The sequence below is a fragment of the Capra hircus genome, chromosome 23 (assembly GCF_001704415.2).
Source record: "Capra hircus breed San Clemente chromosome 23, ASM170441v1, whole genome shotgun sequence".
In the NCBI taxonomy this organism is placed as follows: domain Eukaryota; kingdom Metazoa; phylum Chordata; class Mammalia; order Artiodactyla; family Bovidae; genus Capra; species Capra hircus.
In genome coordinates this window covers 42548152-42560604 of record NC_030830.1, presented here as the reverse complement: position 1 = coordinate 42560604, position 12453 = coordinate 42548152, and the positions used below count along the sequence as shown (strand labels likewise).

The following is a 12453-nucleotide window of genomic DNA, read 5'->3' as shown; positions in this document are numbered from 1 at the left end:
AAGCTATGGTTTTTCCAGTAGGCATGTAAGGATGGGAAAGTTGGACCATAAAGAAGGCTGAGTGCCGAACAATTGATGTTTTCGAACTGTGGTGCTAGAAAAGACTCTTGAGAGTCCCTTGGACAACAAGGAGATCAAACCAGTCAATCCGAAAGGAAATCAACCCTGAATATACAATGGAAGGATTGATGCTGAAGCTGAAGCTCCAATACTTTGGCCCCCTGTTGTGAAGAGCCGACTCACTAGAAAAGACCCTGATGCTGGGAAAGATTGAGGGCAAGAGGAGAAGTGGGCAACAAAGGATGAGAGGTTTGGATGGCATCACCTATTCAATGAACATGAATTTGAGCAAGCTCTGGGAGAGTGTGAAGGAGAGTGAAGCTTGGCATGTTTGCAGTTCATGGGGTCGCAAAGAACTGGACACAAAGACTAATGATGGGTAAAAAAGGACCTTGGGAACAGTCACTGATATTTCCCAAAGGTACCTCTCATCGCTTAGTATTTACCAACACTAAAATACACCTCAGAAAATAAAAAACAACTGCCTCCTAGAGAAATAGATTTAGTCAATCACATACTATGTTTTATCTAGATAATGACGATCCAGGTAATGAAGTAAATTTTCCTTTCTCACTTCGATGATCAGTGGTTTTAAAAGTTGTATAATATATAAAAATGCTATTTTACTTTAACTTCCAACAAACAAAAGAAAAAGATGATATTTTTTATTTGTTAGTGATGCCAACTTAGACACACTAATATCATGCGTATTGAGGGTCTGAGAAAAGATGTACTAGTAAGCAATGAGGTTATCCCCCAAATTTAGAACATGTTTATATACATCAACCTGATACCATATAATGTAGTAAAGTTACAGGCTTTAAATGTTTATTATTGCTTATTTATTTGGCTGCATCAGGTCTGAGTTGTGGCATATGAACTCCTTCAACTCAGTTCAGTTCAGTTGCTCAGTCGTGTCCAACTCTTTGCGACCGCATGAATCACAGCACGCCAGGCCTCCCTGTCCATCACCAACTCCCAGAGTTCACTCAGACTCACATCCATCAAGTCGGTGATGCCATCCAGCCATCTCATCCTCTGTCGTCCCCTTCTCCTCTTGCCCTCAATCCCTCCCAGCATCAGAGTCTCTTCCAATAAGTCAACTCTTCGCATGAGGTGGCCAAAGCTACTCCTGTAAATGTTATACCAGCTTTATTAGTGTTTTAATAGTTTCCAAATAGCTCCACCTAAGAGGTGAGTCTTACTTGTGATAACTTAGTTAACTTCATTGTTCTTCCAGGGAATGAATAACAAAGCTATTAAAATTATATTTTTTGACTAAGCCAAGTAGAAAAATGAACTCTGACTTTCCCTATCTCTGTTTGAAAACAGTATCTTTTATTCAAAATCTTTGCAATATTTATAATAGAGTATAACTCAGGAAATCCTCTTAAAGTTCTCTCTCAGATTCAATGCACTTCAACTTGATGCCTGAAAAACAATCAGGTACAGAGCTGTTCATTTGATTAGATTAGACTTGACATGATTTGATTTGATTTGATTTAGGAGCAGAGTAGAAGTTTCAGGTTCACCAGAAATACATAAAGTCCATCAGGGCCAATAAATCCAGAACACTCTATTTATGAAATAAAATGCTCTAAATAATGAAGCCTTTCATTATTTAGCTCTTACAGAATTTACCTGTTTCAGAAATCTGCTATTCTCCCAAGGTTAATGCAAGGAAGAAAGAATAAATTTATATCTTATATAATAACATTTCTGTTATGCTCAACTATTATTGAGCATTATAACTATTATAACTGTGCGGTAAGTACTTATTATTCATCATTTCATGGACTTCTCACAGGCCTGTGAGCTGGGTACCTCTGCTATAAACATTTAAGCCAGACTAAATGAGATCCAAACACACAGCATGCAGAGCTCATGTCCATCAGGGCATATGAAAGGCAGCCATGTGACTAAATGCACTGCCTACATGTCCCTATCAACAGACCTCAACTGTGTTGTTTCTGTTGGCTTCAAAGGACCTCAGTTTTCAGTTCAGTCATTCAGTCCTGTCTGACTCTGCGACCCCATGGACAGAAGCACGCCATGCTTCCCTGTCCATCACTGACAGTGGACAGGTGCGTGCCACTTTTGCCTACAATCATAAGAATTCTTTCTGAGACACTAAGAAACCTTTGTTTTATCCCGAAATGTATTTCTGCTCCCTCCAGCACTTTTCTTTCAATATTTTAGCATCTCCCAAGTGTGTTCTGTGGAATATAAATCCTGTGGAATATTAACCATCATTATAAGCAAAGGAGAAAAGGTTCTATGATGTCATGATTTAGGAAACATGGGGTAAAAAAAAAGTCAATGAAGGAAGAATTCTCTTCAGTATATTAATGAATAGCATGACTCTTTGGAAGAAAGATACACCATTTCACAAATATACTTGACCACAGATAGGACATCCTTATTCTAAACCTTGCAGGCTAATGGCACATATGTTGAGAAATATTGAAATAAGTTTCTGTGTTTTCTAATCTGTTTTAATTGTGTTTTAAATAGTTTCTAACCTGTTTTTCTACCACAAAGAGAAAAAAGTCTTAAGTGGTAGAATTTAAATTTTCAGGGAGCTACGGTCTTCCAAAGACCAGCTCCCCATCAGTCCCACTGTGAATTTATCAAGACAGCACACAAAGTCCCAATGGGCTGAGAGAAAATTGTTGGTTAATCTAATTTAGAGGAAAACAATTTGGAACAGGGTTGTCCAATCAAGACATTATTTTGAACAATCTCAAGAAAGCACCTTTAAGAAAATGTTAGGCAAAGGCTGATCAGCCGATGTCATTTGACTTGACACTAGACATAAATCGAAAGTGGATAGAAGTGAGTCTTCCTACAAAACAAGGATCTACACGGTCGAGGCAGGACCTCTTGCCCTCTTCCCTTCCCCTCCCTCACTTCCTGTAGTCAGTCTGCTTGTACCAGGGAAAACAATCAGTTTCTGTTTCCTTTTGTCTGCTGACACTTAGGACTGTCATCCAGGAAGAGCTACCAAAATCTTTAAGCTAGACTCTTTCTAACCTCCCATGATCAATATATTCTATTCCTCATTGTTACACATTACAGTCTACAAAACTTCATTTGGGTTGAATTAATTCATACTTTGGGAGTCTCCAAAATCACTGCAGATGGTGATGCAGCCATGAAATTAAAAGACGCTTACTCCTTGGAAGGAAAGTTATGACCAACCTAGACAGCATATTCAAAAGCAGAGACATTACTTTGCCAACAAAGGTCTGTCTAGTCCAAGCTATGGTCATGTATGGCCATGTATGGTCATTTTCCAGTGGTCATGTATGGATGTGAGAGTTGGACTATAAAGAAAGCTGAGCACTGAAGAATTGATGCTTTTGAACTGTGGTGTTGGAGAAGACTCTTGAGAGTCCCTTGGACTGCAAGGAGATCCAACCAGTCCATCCTAAAGGAGATCAGTCCTGGGTGTTCATTGGAAGGACTGATGCTGAAGTTGAAACTCTGATACTTCAGCCTCCTCATGCAAAGAGTTGACTCATTGGAAAATCTCTGATGCTGGGATGGATTGGGGGCAGGAGGAGAAGGGGACAACAGAGGATGAAATAGCTGGATGGCATTACTGACTCAATGGACATGAATTTGGGTAAACTCTGGGAGTTGGTGATGGACAGGGAGGCCTGGTGTGCTGCGATTCATGGGGTTGCAAAGAGTTGGACATGACTGAGTGACTGAACTGAACTGAAGTCATATAGATTAGCCAGGTTTTTTTTTTTTTTTCATATTTATGTGATCATGGAACTCTCTGTAGAAGACCTGTTGATAAGCCTCTAACTTAGCTCAGAAGACATATTATGGAAATAATGGCTTCAGTCAAGCCATGAAGCCAGGAAACCAGCTAGAGAAGATAAGAGCTTTCCCAGGAACCAGGGATGACTCACAGTTCACCTTTCCCACTCAAGATAAAGAATATGATAAATCTCAGTTCTCATTCAGGTAATGTGCTCAAAGAAAAGGACATGTCTTGGGCTGGTGATGCAGAGTTCTCAGAAAAACCATCCCAACACTTGGTAACTGCCTATCCAGTTAGTACAGTTAGTATGTAACACACCATCCTATGTTTAAAATTGTATTTAAAAAATGTGTGTTGGGGGGGGAGTTATTCAGAAGCAAACACACACAAAATAATTCATTTCTACTGTATTCAGAGTCCATTTGATAATTGGGGGTATTTTATATTATATGTAGTCACCAGGCTAAGCATTAACCTATTTTTAAAGCTCTTCCTGTAGCAACCAGTTTAACTCAGTTCATTTGATCTCATGTTATTCACTGAAGTACTTGTTATGTTTCTGATTTTCTAGTATTTGACCAGATACCAGGACAATTTCAACAATCAGAAATTTTCTGAAGAGACTTCAGCCCTCAAGCTACTGTACCTTAGAAATGGGAAGCTATTTCCTTGCTTTGTATCAACAGAACTCTTACAGATCAGCCAGATTTTCCTTATTGCCTTCCTGGAACTATTTGGCAACTTTATTACATTAATTCATAGTGCTAGGTAATTTAAATTCTCCCAAATCACTAATCGTTTTTCATTTAAATATCACTTTAGTGACTTTCATGCAAACAAATCCCCAGGAGCCAATAAGTGATTTAGAATTAGATTTCCTTTTTCTATGCTATAAACTGTGGCAACCTGGGGAAAAAATGTACCTCATTTCCCCTAGAATATAAAATACTCTAAATTGCAAGAAAATAGAGCTTCATAAGATATGTTAGAAAGAATTCAGAGAAAATGTATATTGACACCTAAATGAGTATTTGGCTTAGTGGGCCCTCACTAGAAGCAAGGGAAAAATATTCCTTATTGAGGGGATGAATTTCTTATTTTCCCAAACAATTCTGTCTCTTTTTATCCAGATAAGGACAAAAACGAAAAAGAAAAAGACAGGAAAAAGTATCTCTTTTACAACTAATCATATAATTAAGTCACTCAAAGTTATGATAACCTCTAAAGATGTTATAATTTACTGATCGTAGAAAAAAATCCAAAAATATATCTATTGTAGCTGTTCAGTCACTCAGATGTGTCTGACTCTTTGCTGCCCCATGGACTGCAGCATGCCAAGCATCCCTGCCCATCACCATCTCCTGGAGCTTGCTCAAACTCGTATTCATTGAATCAGTGATGCCACCCAATGTCTCGTCCTCTGCCATCCCCTTCTCCATCCCCTTCTCCTCCTGCCTTCAATCTTTCCCAGCATCAGGATCTTTTCTAATGAGTTGACTCTTCTCATCAGTGACCAAAGTATCGGAATTTCACCATCAGTCCTTCCAAAGAATATTCAGGATTGATTTCCTTTAGGATTGACTGGCTTTATCTCCTTGAAGTCTAAGGGACTCTCAAGAGTCTTCTCCAATGCCACAGTTAAAAACCATCAATTCTTTGGTTTTCAGCCTTCTTTATGGTCCAACTCTCACATGCATACATGTGAATTGGAAAAATCATAGCTTTAACTAAAGGGATATTTGTAGGTAAAATAATATCTCTGCTTTTCAGTACACTGTCTAGGTTTGCCATAGCTTTTCTTCCAAGGAGCAAGCATCTTTTAATTTCATGCCTATAGTCACCATCTGCAGTGATTTTGGAGCCCAAGAAAATAAAGTCTGTCACTGTTTCCAATTTTCCCCATCTATTTGCCATAAAGTGATGGGACCAGATGCCATGATATTAGTTTTCTGAATGTTGAATTTTAAGACAGCTTTTTCACTCTTCTCTTTCACCTTCATCAAGAGGCTCCTTAGTCCCTCTTCATTTTCTGCCATAAGGATGGAGTCATCTGCATATCTGAGGTTATTCATATTTCTCTGGGAAATCTTGATTCCAGTTTGTGCTTCATCCAGCCCAGCATCTGGCATCATGTGTTGGAGAAGACTCTTGAGAGTCCCTTGGACTGCAAGGAGATCCAACCAGTCCATTCTGAAGGAGATCAGCCCTGGGATTTCTTTGGAAGGAATGATGCTAAAGCTGAAACTCCAGTACTTTGGCCACCTCATGCGAAGAGTTGACTCATTAGAAAAGACTCTGATGCTGGGAGGGATTGGGGGCAGGAAGAGAAGGGGACGACAGAGGATGAGATGGCTGGATGGCATCACCGACTCGATGGACATGAGTCTGAGTGAACTCCGGGAGTTGGTGATGGACAGGGAGGCCTGGCGTGCTGCGATTCATGGGGTCGCAAAGAGTCGGACACGACTGAGTGACTGAACTGAACTGAACTGACTCAGCATATAAGTTAAATAAACAGGGTGACAATACACAGCCTTGATGTACTCCCTTCCAAATATTGAACCAGTCCATTGTTCCATGTCTGGTACTAACTGTTGCTTCTTGACCTGCATACAGATTTCTCAGGAGGCAGGTAAGGTGACCTGGTATTCCCATCTCTTTAAGAATTTTTCACAGTTTGTTGTGATCCACACAGTCAAAGGCTTTAGTGCCATCAATGAAGCAGAAGTAGGTGTAGTCAATGAATCATATTTGCTGCTTAGAAATATATCTAAGCCGATCATTTCAGAAAGATATCTGGTTCCAAGATTAAAAGCCATTTTGCTATTTTGAACCTGAATGGGTCAAAGTTAACTGATTCTATAGGAACACAGTACCATTTGGGGGACAGATCTTTTAAAGTCCTGGCTCTGCCCATGATACGGAACAACTTAGACGTCTATCAACAGATAAATGGATAAAGAAGATATGGTACATGTATATATACAGTGGAGTATTACTCAGATATAAAAAGGAACAAAATTGGATCATTCATAGTGATGTGGATGAAACTAGAGTTTGTCATACAGAGTGAAGTAAATCAGGAAGAGGAAAATATCGCATATTAATATATATATTATGGAATCTAGAAAGATGCCACAGCCAAACCTATCTGCAGAGCAAGAATAAAGATAAATACATAGAGGAAGCAATTGTGAACACAGCCGAGTGGGGAGTGGCTGAGATGAGCTGAGAGACTAGCAGTGACATAAAATCACTACCACGTATAAAACAGATAGTGGAAAAACTGCCTCTTGTACACACAGTGAACTCTGCCCAGTGCTGTGATGACCTAGAGGGGTGAGATGGGAAGAGGAGGGAGGCTCAAGAGGGAGAGAATAAATGTACACATATAGCTGATTCACGTTGTCGTACAGCAGAAGCTAACACATTGTAAACCAATTCTACTAGAATTAAAAAATTATAATAGTATAGTTCTGGCTCTGCCATGTAAATAGTTCTAGGTGGCTTCTCTCTACTTCAATGTGACTTAGCCTCTCTCTTTCTCAGTGTTCTTGTCTTTAAAACACAGATAATTACAGTACCCACTACATCAAGCCAAGAATTAGATGAGATAATGTATGAACGTGCTAATAAGAGTGCTTGGCACACAACTACTCAATCCATGGCAGCTATTATGATCTTTTCGCATACTAGTTACAATTTAGCAGAGTCTGCTACTGGAATGTGAATTGGAATAATAGCTCAGGGGATTACATCTTTCGAAAGTAAAGCACATTAAACATTTAATGAGAAACTTGTGGATTTACAACTCATCCAACAGCAAACAGCAGCACTGCTTGCTCTCAAATGCTGAGAGCTTCCAGACAGCCAGGAACTGACATCTTCATTCCAGAGTGAAGCGCCAGTTCTTTAGCAGCCTGCACATTTGTTCTTTGGGCTTTTTCAAATTTAATTTTTATTTTATATTGGAGCATAATTGATTTTCAATGTTGTGTTTGTTTTAGGTGTACAGCAAAGTGATTCGGTTTGTCTATATGCAAATATTCATCCTTTTTCAGATCCTTTTTCCAGGAAGTTTATTACAGAATATTGAGTAGAGTTCCCTGAGATACACAGAGTGTGTTGTGTTAGTCACTCAGTCATATCTGACTCTTTGAGACCTCATGGACTGTAGCCCTCCAGGCTCTTCTGTCCATGAAATGCTACAGGCAAGAATACTGAAGTGGATTATCACTCCCTTCTTCAGGGTGTCTTCCTGATCCAGGTATTGAACCTGAATCTCCTGCATTGCAGACAGATTCCTTACTATCTGAGCCACCAGGAAAGCCCCATTATCTATTTTATATACAAGAGCTTCCCAGGGAGTTCAGTGGTAAAGAATCAGCCTGATACTACTAGATGCAAGAGACATGGGTGGCAAAGAATCAGACCATACAGGCACGCACACAATGTGTATATGCTAATTCCAAACTCCTAATTTATCCCTCCTTTCCACCTTTCCCTTTTGGTAACCATAAGTTTGTTTTTGAAGTAAGACAGAGAAAGAAAAATATCGTATGATATCACTTACATGTGGAATCTTAAAAAAAAGAAGTACAAATGCCCTGGGCATTTGTAACAGGCGTTGAATATAATCAACATCTCAACTGAGAGGTCCACACGTGGGGTAGTAAAGCTGCAGCTCTAAGTTAGAGATTTGTGATAACTAGAGAAGGAGAAGTCTCTTTATCCAAGACGCCTATGATCAGAAGATAACACCTCTCAGGAACGAAAGGGAAAACTAATTCAGTAGTACAGAGCATGACGGTGTTAGGAAATGCGGCAATTTCATGAGTTTGCCAGCTTGTCAGGCAAAGTTTCTTTAAATGAAAAATGTGAGGATTTTTAAAGATAAACTTCATTAATCATCAAAGCACACTCACCTGCTCAAAACTCACTATTTCAGTCATTTAAATGATTTTATTTGCAAAGCAGAAATAGAGACAGAGACATAGAGAGCAAACGTATGGGCACCAAGAGGGGAAAAGGGGTTGAGTGGGAGGAATTGAGAGATGGAGACTGACATATACACTATTGATACTGTGTGTAGATAGGTAACTGATGAGAACCTGCTGTGTAGCAGAGTGAACTCCACTCAATGCTCTGTGTGACCTAAATGGGGAGGAAATCCAGAAAAGAGGGGATATATGTAAATGTGGGCTTCCCCTATGTCTCAGTGGTAAAGAATTCATCTGCAGCCCAGGAGGCACAGGAGACGTGGATTTGAGCTCTGGGTCAGGAAGTTTCCCTGGAAGAGGAAATGGCAACCACTCCAATATTCTCACCTGAAAACTCTCATGGACAGTGGAGCCTGGTGGGCTACAGTCCGAAGGGTCACAAAAAGTCAGACACCTCTGAATGCCTGAGCATGTGTATAATTATAGCTGATTCACTTTGCTCTACAGTAGAAACTAACACAATATTGTAAGGCAACTATACCCCAATAAAAGTTAATTTTAAAAATTGCTTTAAATGCACCTATGAACACACTTATACAAACACACATATACATGAATCAAACTGAGCAAATACTTACGGTCACTTCGTTCATGCTTAGAAGCAGGGGGCTGGGTGGTAAGGTGCCAAGGCGGTATTTGAAACCTTCCTCTAATGTCATTCCCCAGAACTGGCTATAGTTCTGGGCTGTCCATCTGCCTTACAAATGAAAGAGAAAAAATAGGTACAGGTTATATGATGTCACTTTAATCAATATAGGTTCATGTGTTTTTCTGAAACTATACAGAAGCAAGTCTGACAAAATTGGAACCATTACTGAAAACTAGGTATTTGTTATATTAATGATGCATTATTGATCACTCTAATATGGAAGCGTATCACTCTTCTTAAATTAGGTCTACGTCAATGATTTAAATAACTCATATGAGGAAACTGCATCAACATAGACTAAATTTAAGAATATGGGATCTCTACTTACAGTGAAGTGATTTTAGTAAAAGGCCAATATATGTAGTTTCTTTTAAAAATCATTAAATGCGTTTTAGACAGAAGCTTGAATGTTCAGGAATGTATAGGTTAAATAAGGTAATGTATTGTTTATAATTTAGATTTGAAAAGAAGTTGACGGTGTAAAAAGAAGTATCCATGAAAAATTGAAGACAAAATAGTTACACTTAAAAAGATTATAGCAATGCTAATTAATTTTATTTAAATATTAAAATAGTTTATTGCATATAAATGAGTTAATTTGTGTTAAGTGCCCAATAATCTTAGTCATTATTAACAATAATATGAATTCAATTGATGTAAAATTAAATAACAAAAAAGCACATGCTTTTCTAGAAACATATTTCATGCCTTACATAGAAAAGGAAGATTTGTTTTCAAAATCTTATGTTGATATTTGAAGAAAATTCCTTAAGAAACATTTAAAATATTTTTACACATATATAGTTTCTAAAAAAATAAATTTATATTATGGTTTATTCCAAGATATTGAATATATTTTCCTGTGCTACACAGTAGAACTTTGTCATTATCCATTCTTTTTTTTTTTTTGACTTTGAATACATTTTTATTGAGCCTTTTAGTTTACAACTTGAGGTAAAAGGCAAATCAGTTCTCTTTAAGTAATATTTTACACAACTGTAGTAAAATATTTTAAAGTTCAAGAGTTTATAATGGATTACATTTCTTAAAAGTTGAGGGATCAAGCAAACATGTTCTAACTTGAATTTTCCAGTTGACTCTTCGCTTAACAATAGTAACCAGCTCTAACTAGATACATGAGTTTCTTCACGGCCATGTTTTATTGTTGATGGTTTCTTCTATTTCAGTCAATATCCACTAATTCCACTTCAAAAATAAGTTTTGCATTTGGTGGAATTTTGGCATCAGGCTGTCCTTTCTTTCCATAAGCCCATTCTGGTTCAATCTCCAGTCGAGCCTTTTCTCCTTTACTCATAGTCAAGAGTGCTTCATCCCACCCTCTGATAACTTTGCCTATCCCAACTTTAAAACTTAAAGGCTTGGCGTTTTTCTTCTTCTTTGAACTCGTTTGAATATTAGTATCAAAAACAGTCCCGTCTTGTAGTGTTTCTGTATACCAGCAGTGAACAACATCTCCCTTTTTGGGAAAGTTGGTTTTATCTCCTTTTTTAAGAACAGATTTTGTATATTTTGGTGGACCCTCATCCAGAGCCTCTTCAGACTTGGTTTCTTTGGGTTTATCTTCATTAAGCTTCACATTTTTCACCTGCTCAGACACTTTACTTATACTTTCAGTACCCTTGAAACGCTTACTTTCAAAAAGATGGTTATAGGCTGTAACCAAATGGTCCTTATTAGCTGTCTTGGCCACATTTTTAATGTTACCTAGTAATTTATGTTCTGCAAGAAACGAATCTGAACCGTGATCCTGCATACACTTGATAATATCCTTCTTGGGCAGCTGCTCGCTGCGCAGCTGCTCCACGGTCCAGCCCCGCTGCGGAACGGCGGCCGCCATCTTCCCCCGCTGCCTCCGCTTTACTGAGCCGGCCCGCCTGGCTTTGGCATCGCCCCGCCCCAGGGGCGTGGCGCGAGTGCCCTCATTATCCATTCTATATGTAACAGTTTGCATCCACTATCTCCAAACTCCCAATCCATCTCTCCCCTACCCTGCTTCCTGCTTGGCAACCATAGATCTGTTTTCTATGTCTGTCATCACACTCCAAGTTAGCATTGACTGAATCCTCTTAATTTATCGATCATATTCTCCAATAAACACTGGGAACATAGAAATAAATCAACTTCTCAGCCTTCAAAAATCTCATACCCTAAAAAATGACAAAGAGAAATGACTTCAGTTTGCGTTATTTATTAGCAAATCAGAGTAGAGAATTGAAACATAACTCTGCCTGAAGCAGTTAGAACAATTTTTTACAGACAGTGACTTTTCAGTGCTCATCCTAGAAGAATGTGAATGAGTTAGGTAGCCAGATGTGGGAGAAGATAGAATTTATTCTAAACAAAGGCAACTCTGGAGTAAAGCAGATTTGAAATTGGGAAGCACTTTTACAGAAGGAGATATGTAATGCTTAAACTATGAGAGACACCAGAAAGACAGGCTGGAAAGAGTGTAAATGATGAGGTGGTAAAGCATTTGGGCCAAATTGTCATTTATGCAGAGGAGCGTAATTATATTCTAAAGCAATGGAGTGTCATTGAAGAGTTTTCAAGAACAAGAGTGACGGAAGCAAAGCTTTGTTTTAGAAGGATAGCCATAAAAGTATAAAGGATTGGTGTGAGGTACATTAGGCTGGAAACAAAAGAAAAAGTCAGATCACTTCAAGCTAGGCTTGATCAAGAAATGCACTAGAATATAGCGTAGAAATATAGGAAACAAATTTCTAAAATAAGCCTGGTGAGAAAAATAAGAGCCTAGTGACTGAGAGTGAAGAGGGGGAAAGCCTGAAACTAACTTTGGGTATTCTGGCTTAGTCGACAAGGTAGAGGGAGCTGCCAGCAACCAAGCACAAGCCAAGGGCTCATCTTTTCAGTTGGGGTATTTTTGATTTGACACATCACTGAGAAATCAGGACCAACTTATTCAAGAGCCTAAACATTGAGCTCATAAA

The 12453-nt window shown here is 38.6% G+C and overlaps 1 protein-coding gene and 1 pseudogene across 4 annotated transcripts in view; both read right to left on the bottom strand.

Moving 5' to 3' along the window:
- The window catches only part of TINAG (tubulointerstitial nephritis antigen), a 112680-nt gene that overhangs the window by 80519 nt on the left and 19708 nt on the right, over positions 1 to 12453 (bottom strand). For all 3 annotated transcript variants that reach the window (XM_005696193.3, XM_018039279.1, XM_018039280.1), the window contains exon 4: positions 9414 to 9528. In XM_005696193.3, the coding sequence (XP_005696250.1) occupies positions 9414 to 9528 (115 nt within the window). The remainder of the gene's footprint in view (positions 1 to 9413; positions 9529 to 12453) is intronic.
- On the bottom strand, positions 10381 to 11397 carry LOC102184292 (annotated as a pseudogene). Its single transcript, XR_001297179.2, has one exon. The product of XR_001297179.2 is annotated as a peptidyl-prolyl cis-trans isomerase FKBP3 pseudogene (transcript).